Source organism: Bos taurus, chromosome 13 (assembly GCF_002263795.3).
Source record: "Bos taurus isolate L1 Dominette 01449 registration number 42190680 breed Hereford chromosome 13, ARS-UCD2.0, whole genome shotgun sequence".
Classification (NCBI taxonomy): Eukaryota; Metazoa; Chordata; class Mammalia; order Artiodactyla; family Bovidae; genus Bos; species Bos taurus.
The window spans coordinates 58531491-58544624 of NC_037340.1; the positions used below are offsets into that span (position 1 = coordinate 58531491).

General features: G+C 56.3%; 1 protein-coding gene across 3 annotated transcripts in view; it reads left to right on the forward strand.

The window, feature by feature from the left end:
• The window catches only part of PMEPA1 (prostate transmembrane protein, androgen induced 1), a 56817-nt gene extending 44073 nt beyond the window's left edge, over window positions 1-12744 (forward strand). For 2 of the 3 annotated variants that reach the window (XM_005214857.5, XM_005214856.5), the window contains exons 2-4: window positions 4816-4970; window positions 8027-8080; window positions 8560-12744. In XM_005214857.5, the coding sequence (XP_005214914.2) occupies window positions 4816-4970; window positions 8027-8080; window positions 8560-9108 (758 nt within the window). In that variant the 3' untranslated portion in view covers window positions 9109-12744. The remainder of the gene's footprint in view (window positions 1-4815; window positions 4971-8026; window positions 8081-8559) is intronic. The other variant, NM_001078078.1, reaches the window with a different exon arrangement.
• The last annotated feature ends 390 nt before the right edge of the window (window positions 12745-13134 follow it).

Consider the following 13134-nt stretch of genomic DNA (forward strand, 5'->3'; position numbering starts at 1 on the left):
TGAGGGGGCTCCCAGACGCTACCCCTCACTAGTGTCAGGCGAGCTGGAAAAGGACCAGAGACGCCCGTATGCACACCTCAAAGTGACTGCATCCGTCTCTGGAGGAGGAGACACAAAAGCAGTCAGGCTGCTCCAATGAGGCGGACGAAGCTGTTAATTTGAAGTTATTCATGAGGAAAGAAGACCCTCAATTAAATAAGAGTGACCTTACTTTGCATGTGGAAGATGGGCTTGGCCACCCCCAGAGAACCTGCTGCATCCATCACCCGCCCCAAAGGGGAAATTACCAAGAAAAATGACAGGACCGCTGCCCCATGGGAAGCGGACCTGACGCCCAGATCAGAATGAGGGAAGTGTGATGCTTCCTCCCCAAAGACTCCTGTTCTCTGCACAGGTCCTCTAAGCCGGGACTGGTGCCCCTAAGTCCAGCCACCACCCTGGGTGACCTTTTCTGACTGACCCTGGGACAGAGGCCCATGAAAGCATGCTCAGTGTTTCCAGGGCATCAGCCTGGATGAGGGGAGCCTGCTGTCCCAAAGGCATGTAGGGGTTGTGACGGTGGTGATAGTGGATCACCCACTGTCTCCTGCCCTGTTCTGAGCCCTTGACATGTACTTTTTCATCTTTCCTGGAGCTCTCAGGGATGCATATGCCCAGGGTCACACGGCCAGCAGCTGGCAGATGGAGGGATAGGCAGCTTCTGAGGTGTTCCCACATAGGCGGGAGAACTGACAGATACTTTGGGAAAGCTGGGAGCATTTATCAGGAGATAAAGGCCCTTTCCCCTCTCACTCCTGGATTTGGGACCGGCCCTGCCCTTTGATCTGGAGGAACTTCTGTCTGTCCCCTGGTTGGCTTGTCTACACAATAGCATGGTGATGGCGCTCGTAGACCTGGGGGAGGTGGGCTCAGCGCAGGGTGGTGCACGTGTTGTACATGTTAGCATCCTGACTGTAGTCCCAGTGAGTGGTTGCTATGACAACAGGGAGTTTGGGCTGGGGACCAGCCCGCCACCCCCTCCTGCTCTGATTCCCCTTTGTTTGTGACCAGGCTTTGCTGTGAGCCCCGTGGTCACAGGAGACTTGAACTGAGTGGAGGGCAGCAGTTGGACCTATGCCTTCCGCCAGTGTGCTGGGCACCTGGTCCCACGTCCAGGTAAAGGGAGCCTGTGAGATTGAGGACGCTGAGGCAGGATCAGTGTGGCTCTGTGTCTTGGGGACTCCTCTCTTGGCTGGAAGTCTAGAAGCCACCCATCCTGCAGACTTTGGCCTCTCGTTGCTTTTAAAATTCTTTGAATATGCTGCCGGCGTTAAAGGCCAGGCAGCTTCACCAACTGTTTCTAGGTTCTGGAGAGATGGGGAATTATGGCTGCACTGACCCAGCCTGCCTGGGAGCTGTCTGGCCTGCTGGGGTTTCAGCTAGCAGTGCATGTCTGGAGCACCCTGTGGACCTGATGAGGAGCTCTTGCTCAATTAGTGTATTCCTGCAGTGGGAGCAGGAGTGAGGAGCTGAGCACGAAGATCCAGAGGGGCCAGGCAGATGAGGTCAAGCAGAACTAGGGCCCAGGTGGAGCTTGGGGCAAGTGGACAGCACAGCCTGTGTTAAGAGGGTGGCCACCCACAGCTCTGTTTGTTGCTTCGGTGGGGACGGGACTGTGGATGCAAATGCCCTCAGGCCCCCATTTGCCCCGTATTCCAGCAGATGCTTTCTGATGCATGTCCCAAAGAGGTGAGTTCATGTCCCCTGAAGGCAGAGTCTCTAGGAAGGAGCACCCTGAGTGTGAAAGTTCACTGTGCTATCCAGGGGACCAGAGCCCCCTCACCCCATGGCCAAGGTCAAGACACCCAGCCTAGGCTTATTTTTGCCTTATGGGTTGGGATGTATCACCTGTTGGCTGGGGGGCCTCTCCTGACCCCCTCAATCCCCCTGTCCCCATGTCTCCATGTCTTTGCACATGCTCAGTCGCTCAATTGTGTCCGACTCTGTGTGACCCCATTGACTGTAGCCTGCCAGGCTCCTCTGTCCATGGGATTCTCCAGGAAAGAATACTGGAGTGTGTTGCCATGCCTTCCTCCAGTGGATCTTCCTGATCCAGGGATTGAACCCATCACTTACGTCTCCTGCATGGGCAGGTGGAGTCTTTACCACTAACACCACCTAGGAAGACCCCGTGTCTTTGCACACCCTGGAATATCCAGCTGGGTCCTGCTTGACCCTCTGTCTTCAGACATATGGGTTTGGACTGTCTTTGTTTGCTTTGGCTGGTGTGCTGGGGAGCCCCTACTAACCATGGTCACATTGAGGGAGTGTTCCCTGAGTGCTGACCATGTGGGCCCCACACAGCCTCTCCCTTCCATGTGGGGAAAGCGGGATGGACTCAGAGTGAGTGAGGGTCACAGAGCCAGCCTGGGCGTCCCCATGGAGTGCTGTGCCGGCCCTGGAGCCACCTCAGGGACTCTGCAACCCTTAGGAGTCTCCCTTCCCTTCTGGCCACGACCCCAGGCCTCTGGCTTCCAGAATAGAACCTGGAAGCACTTCGTGGTCTCCTGAGAATTTCGCCCCATCGTCCCCCATGTGGATTTGTGTGGGGTTGTGGCCCAGGAACCAGTGCGGTCATGTTAGTGTCTTCAGCACCCTGGGCTCCTTTCTGGGGGTGATTCTCTCACTCTGACACTGCACCCCAGAAATCAGGTCCTCCCGCCCTTTGGGGGTCGGGAGAGCTGTGGGCTTTGTTCACGCCCACTCAGCCCGTGGGGCCTCATCTGTTGCCCCAATAGGACACCTCCAGCCCTGTTACCTCCTCACTGGATGTTACCTGGAGGAGGGCAGCGACCTGGCCAGGAGCCTGCAGGCCACCAGGCCTGGGACGGAGACGCAGACACCTCCCTTGCTTCAGGCCAGGCGTGGGCAGGGCCCCTGGAGATGGGCGGAGGAGGGCAAGGGTGCCTACCCCCAAGTCCAGGCTGGGGTGAAGAGTGCACGATGTTGGAGGAGGGGTTGCAGGCCCCTCTGAGGAGGGGGTGTGGGTGTTGCACAAAGCCAGCCTGTGTGTCCCCTGAATGGGCAGCTTTATCCCAGGCCCTAGCGCACAGGCCCCAGACCAGCCTGTCTGGGGAGGCAGGAGGTGTGGCCACAGCCACTGGGTTCCAGGCCAACGTCCTGGCCTTTGCCAGCTCAGGCCCCACACCCTCCTGGCGGGAAAGGGAACGAGTCCCTCTGAGGGTCTGAGGCTTGTCCTATTTCCCGCCAGGCGGGGCCCAGCCTACTAGGGCATCAGGAGGGACTCACCGAAGTCCCTGTCTACTTCATCGTCCCTCCTGGTCCCTCCCAGGGCAAGATAAGGATGTGGCTCCCACCCCCATATCCAATGAGGGAGTCACCAGCGAGCAGTCTGTCACGTGACCTGAACCTGGGTCCCCTCACCTGTGAGGCGGGATGATGAAAAGGCAACCGTATATAGGCTCAGCGCTGCACAGACGCTGAGCCCCGGCACATTCTTTGTCCCTGTGGTCTATGGACTGTAGGCTGTTAAGCAACACCCTGGCTCTCACCCTCTAGATTCTGGGAGCGCCTTCGGTTGTGTCACTAGTGTGTCACTAGTGCCACCAGTCTGAGCCACTAGTGTCCTCAGACATTGCCACGGGTCCCCCAGGGGGCAGACCCACTCAACTAACAGCATCAGGCAGACTTTGGCACGTCTGGGCAAAAAGGCTTAACATGGTGGGAGAAGGTGGGTGTCCCGCAGAGCTTGGGTAGGAAGAAGGGGTGGCCAGGGCTCCAGAGAGGGCGGTGGGCGGGCTGCGTGCGGAGGGGTTCTGCTGAACCAGCAGGAACGTCCACCCGGGATGCGTCGATCTCCCGCTGGAAGCAGAGGCTGGTGGCAGGAGGGGCTGCCCTCCCAGGCCCCGGCCAGGGCCCGAGTGAGCGGCACATGGCACACGGGACACAGCGCACCTCACTGCCTGCTTTCCAGGCCCCCCTTCGCCCGCCCCCACTCCTCCAGCTTCCTTGTGTCTGTCTGAAAAGAGGAAGCGCTGAATCAGTGGCCCTGAGCTTGAACCTGTACCCCTGGGGAGACCTCAGCTAATTGCTTGTCAGTGCCAAGGGGCAGGGGGGCGGGGAGGGTCTTCCTGCCTGCCCTCTGGGATCTGGGGAGACACATTTCCTGGCTTGTCCGTGGGCAGCCTCGGACCAGGGGAGGCTGGCTGTGCCCCCCAGCCCCCTGCAGCCAGGTCACTGCCCGGGCCCCCAGCCTCTCACCTGCCACTGCTGGGGGCTCTGCTGGCAGGGCGCGTGGCCAGCTGCCGATCGGCCCCGACACAGACCCGCTCGAGTCAGCAGAAACCGCCCCGACTCTGGCAGGATCAAAATAACCTCTTTCCTTTTCCAGCACTTGAGGGTTTTTCCGCTTTCTGGGGGAAAAAAACAAAACGACCCAAAAAAAAAGAAATGAGAGTTGCAGTGTTTGCAACCTCCCGGAATGTGGTTTTTCTGAGGCCTCTTCCTGGAGGTGGGGGTGGCCCTCATACCCTCCCGTCTGAGGTGGGGGTGGCCCTCATACCCTCCCATCCTGTCGAGGGTGGTGTCGCTGTGCGTCGTGTGTGTGATAAATATGTCTGTGCGTGGGTGTGTTATCTGTGTTTGTGTTTGTGGGTATGGGTGTGGCAGAGTGTTGGGGGCGTATAGGGATGTTGGGGTGTGTGTGCTGGTGTGTGTGTGTGTGTATTGGGGTGTATGGGTGCTCAGGAAAGCTGGCCCCGAGCCCCTGCCTGCTCTGGGATCCCCAACGTCTCACATGTCCCCTTGGTCTTGCAGCGGAGCTGGAGTTCGTTGAGATCACCATCATCGTGGTGGTGGTCATGGTGATGGTGGTGGTGATCACGTGTCTGCTGAGCCACTACAAGCTGTCCGCTCGCTCCTTCATCGGCCGGCACAGCCAGAGCAGGAGGAGGGAAGATGCCCTGTCCTCGGTGAGTGCCTGAGCTTCCAGGGCCCTAGATGCCCCCATCAAGTGCGTGTGGTGTTGGGGTTGAGTGCTCACAATTGGGGCAGACAGAGCGGCTCCCAGCAGGATGGGCCCTCGCCCTCCCCCAGATCTCAGCACCCACGTCCCCCCTCATTCGCCTGCGCCTTCGGGCCACCCCTGCCTGCCGGTGGGTGTTGCTCAGCAGATGGACCAGGAGGCGGTGCAGAGTCCATTTCTAAACAGTTTCCATCTCCACACCTGTGAGGTGGAGTGTAACAACCTGGACAGGAGCAGGTGCGTGACTGGCAGGCTGCAGATCACAGAGAGGGCAGCCCTGGGGCTCTGCGGGGAGCACGTCCCTGAGCCTGTGTTGGGGGGGCAGTGACAGAAGCAGGCCGGGGCGGCCAGCGTGGCCTCTCAGCTCTGAGGGACGTCTCTGGTCACGTCGGGCTGGCAGGCCTATCCCTGGCGGGTTCGGGCATCTCTGCTTGTGTACGTCGCCAGGCTGCCAGGGCAAGAAGCACGTCTGCTCAGGTCCCTGAACCGCAAACACGGGGCGCCCCAACCCCCATGCCCAGTGTGCCCGAGGGCACTGCGCTTCTGCTCAGAAGCATCTGAGGCTCACCTGTGTGTTTATGTGCTGTTGCCCAAGGGACGGAGCCAGCAGCTGCACTGCCACATCTGCACTTAGTGATCTGCCCATCTTAGGAGAAACTGGGGCTCAGAGAGGCGGGAACATTTGCCTGAAGCTACACAGCTTCTATGGAGAAGGAAATGGCAACCCACTCCAGTGTTCTTGCCTGGAGAATCCCAGGGACAGGGGAGCCTGGTGGGCTGCCGTCTATGGGGTCGCACAGAGTTGGACACGACTGAAGCGACTTAGCAGCAGCAGCCCCAGCACACAGCTTCTAAGCAACAGCTTGAGGCCTATTTTACCCCTCTCAGATCCTGGTGCAAAAGAGGGTATTCTGGACAAATGGGAAGACTGCAGCCCGGTAGCTGTGCTCCAGGGCGGGGCATCTCACCCCTTCTGAGCCTCAGTGTGCACATCTGTAAAATGGGAGGGGCGAGCCTCTCTCCTGCCCACCCCCCCTGCATGGTCACAGGAAGGGTGATGTTAGTGGTGAGAGCTGGGGAGATGGCAGAGGTTCCCATGTGAGGGATCCTGGTCACCATGGAAAGGGGACAGCCATGTGGGCAGCACTGGGACTTCATGCCCAGATGGAGGCCAGGATCCAGGTTCTGGTTCCTGAACATCTGAGGCTAAAAGAAAGTACCCCTCGACATCTACCAGCCACCTGCACGGGCCCCTGGGGATGCCCGGCTGGGTAAACACAGGCTTGTTAGACCTGAAATACGTGTAGCGGTCCCCTGGGGCTCCTGCTAGACAGGGCACATCTGCACAATCTTGGGGCCCCATGACCTCCCAGAGAGACCCAGAGACAGCCGTTGTCTGCTTGGCACAGGGGCCACCCCTGCCATAGCTGTCCTGCTGTGGCCTCTTTTCAGGGCGACCCCTGGGAGTTCATTTCCTCATCTGTCAGAGGGTGGGGTTCATGTTCAGGTAAGCCCTGTGCCCTGAGACCGCACGTCCCAGCTGGCGCTGCGCCAGAGAAGCTAGAAAATACCGCATGATGATGACAGCGGAGATGCCAGCCACTGCAGTGACAGATCGCAGCTCGAAGTCTGCAGCTGAGGGCAGGTCGGAGGCCACCTGGGTAGAGACAGACCTGGGCCGATTGCCCGCTCCATCAGATTCTCCTGGCTCATTCCCTTGGACTCTTACCGTGGCTGCTTTCACCGGCAGCAGCCGTGTTAGTGGTGTGACAGACCCCCCAGCCCTTGATGGAGTCAGCTTTAAGACCCCTGATCTAGATGGAGAAGCCATGAGCAGGCTGGACAGGCTTTCAAGGGATGCTTTTAGGAAGAGAAGGAAGTGTTGGGGAGTGGAGGGGGTGAGAGAAGGAGCTGCCAGAAGCAGCGCGTGGGCCTGGCACTGGGACCTGGAAAGGTGTCAGGGCCATTCACTGAGTCAGGGAACCGGGTAAGTTAAGACTCAGCCGGGGGCAGGTGCAGGGCAGCAAGCTGATGCCGGGTTACTCACAGCGGGGCGGGGCTGGCACAGGAGCAGAGATGCTGTGGGAGCCTGGGGAGGGGCCTCTGCTGGGTGGGTGGTCCTTGGAGGCCTCCCTGGAGGAGGAGGTGACCTCCAGGTGCACAAGTTGGGGTTAGTCAGGTGACAAGGATGGCGGTGATCCTGGGGTCTGCAGTGGGGCCTCGCAGCATTGACTGGTGTATTCCTAAGCTCCCTAGTGGAGACTCCCTGGGCTAGTGGGTGGGCAGACATGGCTTGAACCTTGGATGGAGGGGTTCACAGAGGGGTTTTAGGCAAGTTCACATTGATCCAAGCTGACCTTGGCTGCTTGCACCTCTTTCCAGGGCTCCCAACTTAAATGGGGAGCAGGTAGGTGTGCCCTCATCTGTCTTCCTGATGCCCATGTGGGCTGTGCCAGGGTCCCACCCGGGGGCCACAGAGCCTGCCAGGGCCGGCTTGAGTTGGAATGAGTCTGGAGGCAGCAGAAAAGGTTTGGATCCCAGCCCTGCCTCTTAGCAGCTGGGCAGATGCCGTTCAGCTCCATGGTGTTTTGTCGGTAGAATTGAGTTAGTACTTTAAAGAGCTGAGCTCAGTGCCTGGCACCAAGGCATTCCTAACATCAGTACCGAAAGGGCCCTGGGTGACCATATTAACAGTAACAGTATGTATCTGCTCTCTGTATCCACACGCCGGGAATAAACTAGACCCCAGTGAGTCTGTGTGGGGTAACTGCTTTCCTGATGGGATGGTGTTGAGACTCACAGAGCCCCCTAACGGCCATATCAGAAATTACAATCTTCCAGGCGATGCCCGCCCCCCCCCCCGCCCCGCCCCCCGCCCTCCACCCCCCAAGACTGCAGGTGATAACCGCCTTATCTGGGGATCCTCAAGAAAACAGGTCCCCAGGGAAACTCTGGGGTGATGGATATGTTCATTATCTTGATTGTGGCCTTCTACCCATACAGGAAGGATGCCTCTGGCCTTCAGAGAGCACGGTGTCAGGCAATGGAATTCCAGAGGTGAGTCCTAGCACTGCCTACCCTCCATCACTCTCCCAAGTGATGGAGGGGGACTCCCTCCGTCCCCTGCTCCCGAGGCCGCTGTCGTGGACGCCCCTCTGCCCAGTAGCTTCCCTTCCCCAGGCCGGAGGCACCTCCCCTGTTAGTAGAGTGGCTGCTCGAGGCCCACACCTACTCTTCTCTGAAGAACCCTCCTGGGCAGCCGGGATGGTCCCCGCCAGGACATTGTGCGGTCCCCAGACCCAGCAAGCAGCCCTTAATCTCTGCGACACCGAAGGACTCGGGCTGCCCCTCTTTCCACTGTGTGACTCTCCAGGCATCAGGCGCTGGACTCCGGGCTCCGCTCCCTACCCCCATTCTCACTCCCCAGAGAGCAGAGTCATAGGCAGCACCCTCCACCAACTCCCCAACACCCCCACCCCCACGCTGGGCCCTGCTGCACGTGGGGGAAGGACCCTCACTTGGCTCTTGCCCTCCAGCCGCAGGTGTATGCCCCACCCCGGCCCACCGACCGCCTGGCTGTGCCCGCCTTCGCCCAGCGGGACCGCTTCCACCGCTTCCAGCCCACCTACCCGTACTTGCAGCACGAGATCGATCTGCCACCCACCATCTCGCTGTCGGACGGGGAGGAGCCCCCACCCTACCAGGGCCCCTGCACGCTCCAGCTGCGGGACCCCGAGCAGCAGCTGGAGCTGAACCGGGAGTCAGTGCGCGCACCCCCGAACAGAACCATCTTCGACAGCGACCTGATGGAAAGTGCCATGCTGGGCGGCCCCTGCCCCCCCAGCAGTAACTCGGGCATCAGCGCCACGTGCTACGGGGGCGGCGGGCGCATGGAGGGGCCGCCCCCCACCTACAGCGAGGTCATCGGCCACTACCCCGGCGCCTCCACCTTCCAGCACCAGCAGAGCAGCGGGCCGGCCTCCTTGCTGGAGGGCACCCGGCTGCACCCCGCACACATCGCCCCCCTGGAGAGCACAGCGGCCTGGAGCAAAGAGAAGGATAAACAGAAGGGACACCCCCTCTAGGAGTCCCGAGGGCGGGCCGGGGCCGCAGTAGGTAAAAACCGTAAATCACTCCGCACTTCTTGAAAGAAAAGAGAGAGGAGGCCGGGGCGACACACAGAAAATGCGACGCGTAACCATCCTCCTCCCCCCGTCCCCCACCTCTCTGTGTATAAATATTTACGTGTTCTGTCTGGTCTGAATGCACAAGCTAAGAAAGCTTGCAAAAAAAAAAAAAAGCAAAAAAAAAAAAACAACCCCACGTTTCTTTGTTGAGCTGTGTCTTGAAGGCAAAAGAGAAAAAAAAATATTCTACACTAGTCTTTTCTGTTTCTAGTTGAGCTGCGTGCGTGAATGCTTACTTTCTTTTGTTTGTTTATGATGATTTCACTTAACTTTAAAGACATATTTGCACAAAACCTTTGTTTAAAGATCTGCAATATTATATATATAAATATATATAAAATAAGAGAAACTGTATGTGCGAGGGCAGGAGTATTTTTGTATTAGAAGAGGCCTATTACAAAAAAAAAGTTGTTTTCTGAACTAGAAGAGAAAAAAAAAATGGCAATTTTTGAGTGCCAACTGAGGAAGTGTGTATTACCTTGTAAAGAAAAAAAAACTACAAAGCAGGGGTTTAGAGTTATTTATATAAATGTTGAGCTTTTGCACTATTTTTTAATATAAATATGTCAGTGCTTGTTTGATGGAAACTTCTATCCACGTGTGTCAAGACTTTTAAGGGAGAAATGTCGGAATATCCCGGTCGACTTCAGGCAGAGCGTGGGCTCCACGCTGGGGCTGGAGAGAGGCTCCCCAGGGCTGACCTCCTGCAGAGTGGAAGCCTTCATATAGTGATAGGTAATTACCTCGGTCTACATTCCCTCCTGAAGGAGACCTGTTTAGCCCTCCTCTGGGCCAGGACAGCCTTTGGATCGCAAATGAAATAGGAAAAGTTAACTCCAGGCCCCAAGTTCCAGGAAGGTGGGCTTTGCTCTTCCCGAAATGAAGACTAACTGTTACTGAAGGAATCTTAGTTTTTGGGTGTTTTTTTTTTTTTCTCTTCTTTTTTGAACCATGAAGGTCCCCATAGGAAGGGGCTCGCCAAGGTGCTCCCTGCCTGCATTGCCAGAGCCCTGCCAGAGGCAGTTAGGTGGCTCAGGCTTGCAGGATGCTTCGGCAGTTCAGCCGGCTCCACACTGCACCAGCTGAGTGGTGCAGCCTGCTGGCATGTAGGAAAGGCCCAAAGGACTAGCCGCATGACCTCACCCCTGTCTTTATATCGGTTCTCACGTAACAGGCCCATAACCAGAAGACCAGAGACGAAAGAGCGGTATGCCCAGGTTTCTCCCAGGACACTGCGAAAGGGTGAAAATGAGAAAAACTGTCAAACCAACACAAACTCAAGCTTTAGGACGTAGAAGCAGAATTCTTCCCCTTCTCTCTTTTCGCATTTTCATTCCCTTCCCCGTGGAAACCATCGTTTTTAGTGTCTTTGTGTGTCTGTGTTTTCACAAGCGTCTTTGTCAGACACAACTCTTGTTTACCAGGATTTTACTGCTTAGATATTGGTGGGACCCCTCGCTGGTGGCGTGCGTGTGTGCAGATGGAGATGACCGGGAGAGAGTTGAGCAAATGAGAGTCCTTCCTGCCACCAAGGACGGGCTAATATTCCATGGGGTGACACCCCTGGCAAGAGAGTAGCACCCCCCCACCCCGCCCATCCTGCAGAACTGTCTCTTCATTTTCGACAGAATCCCAACTAGCCGGTTAACAGAAAAGAAAAGGATAAGAGGCAATAACTATTGTTTTAAACAACCTTTTTTATTGCTTGAAAAACTTGAGAACAGTTTTGAAGTTCTGACCATTTGAACTATTTCTATTATATACCTTGTAAGAACATGGTGACCAATAGGTGACTGAGGTGTCTGAGTGCCCGCTCACCAGCCTGGCAGAAAGTTCTGGTCCCTTGACAATAAAACCTGCCTCTCTGTGGGGTCTTCAGCCTAACCTCTGCCTCTCTCTTGAAGATTCTTTGTAAAGATCATTCATGCAGAGACATCCCTAGAGTTTGTCCTGAAAGGTACAGGGACACATTTATAAAGTTTTTTAAAAAAAACGTATCTTTCCTTTATGTGAAGCGTCTCCCTAGTGCCTTACTGAGGAAGCGGTTGACCCCTTCTGTCCCCTGGCAGCAGTGTTCCAGGACAGCGCCCCTAACTCACCCAGGCCTGCCTTTCCCACTCGTGGGCGACAGAAGTGACTGCTTTAAAAACGCCCCCATCACCCTCGTGCCGTGTCCCACCCACCCTCCCTCCACCCTGGCTGTGCCTCCCTTGGTCAGGCCACCCCTCCAGCCTCCTGTCAGTACTTAACTCCCATCTGGGTCAGAACCTAGATGCAGACCTTGTTTCCAGCGTTAGATGAAGGCCAGACCAAGGGGTCCCCGAGGTCCTTCCTCTTGAGCTAAAACTTGCATCTTGTTACTGGGGTTGTAGGGGGGAAGGTGTGGTCTGCATTTGCCAGATGGGCAACGAATTAGAAAAGGAAGCAGGGGCGGGGGTTACTGACCTCAGCTGGCTTGAGGGCAGAGCATCCTTTCCTTGTTGTGCCCCAGTATTGTAGTCCAGTCCTCGATGCCACAGTATCATGCCAGGGCTCCGTGCCCAGCAAATGACAGTTGCAGAAGTTCATGGTGGAGCAACTTGTCAGGGCCAGGGCACCTCCCAAGAAGACCATGGGTGCGTTTCTGCAGAGCTCTTGGTTTCCCTGCCGAACCCAGAGCCCTGAGGATACAGCCTTCCTCTGGGTGTTGGCTGTCATGCTCTTATTCTTGAAAGGCCTTTGAGCATCCCTTGGGAGGGCCCACTTTTCCAGGAGAAGGTTGAAGAGGAGGGGTCCTCGGCAGTGGCTGGTTGGAGGGGGACCAGGCTGCGCTCAGAGAAGGTGGCAGAGCTCAGCTTTTTCTACTCACGTTATTTCCCTGTATTTCCATCATCACATTTCCTCTGGAGGAAACGTTTCCCCCGCAAAGCCCAGGTCTACACAGACGGCCTTAGCAGAGTGCACTCAGAGCCGTCCGCGTCCTCACGTTTTTGCCAGGAGCTGAAAGCGACTCCCCTCCACGTCTAGCGAACACCGGGGCAGGCCAAGGACCGAACCCATTCCCCTCCTTGTCTGTCTGCTCTGTGAATTGTACGTTTCAGAGAATTTGTTTTTTTTTTCTACATGCAACACCAAGCTTCCAGATCCATAAAACATCCTGGTGATAAAGGAGAGAAAAATGTTCAGTTTGGTTTTCCGGAAACTGCGCTTCACATTTTGCTGTACTATAGAGCTCAGAAGGACCCGCTGCGCTCTCATTTGCCTGCCTGATTCCACGGTGGTTGTGCTGATGGCGACGCTTTTACGTTGCTCCCTTGGTGTTGGAACCGCTCTCTTTTGCAGCCCCGTTTCCCAAGTTCTGTTCAAGTTACATGTGTGTAAACTCCGTGGCACGCTGGGTGCAGTGCCCACGTTGCTGCTGCGTAAGACTCTGTATTTGGATGCCAATCCACAGGCCTGATGAAATCGCTTGTTGTGTATCAGTAATCATTAGTGGCAATGATGACATTCTGAAAAGCTGCAATACTTATACAATAAATTTTACAATTCTTTGGAGCCAGGCTCTTCCGCTTTCTTGAGCTGCATTGCTTTCCCCTGTCCCTTCTGCCGCTCTCAGCACCAAACCCTGGATGGCTTTCGAGGGCAGGAAGCAAATTCTGCTGGGCTGCTCTGTGGCCTTAAGCAATTCCATTGACCTCTCTGTTTTAGTTCAGGCATCATTCAGGGCACTCAGAGAAAGCACTTGCACAGGCAGGGAGTACATTGGGCCTCGTGGGGGTAAAGAGTTTACAAAACATTGTATATTTCCTCTTGGGATATCATCTGCCAGGACATGATGAAGCTCTGATAAGGGCTGCAAGAAACTGTCTCAGGTGGGGCTCTTCCCAGAGGCGTATACTTGTGTGAAGGCACATATCCAGGTTGTGCTCCCAAGTGAGACAATGA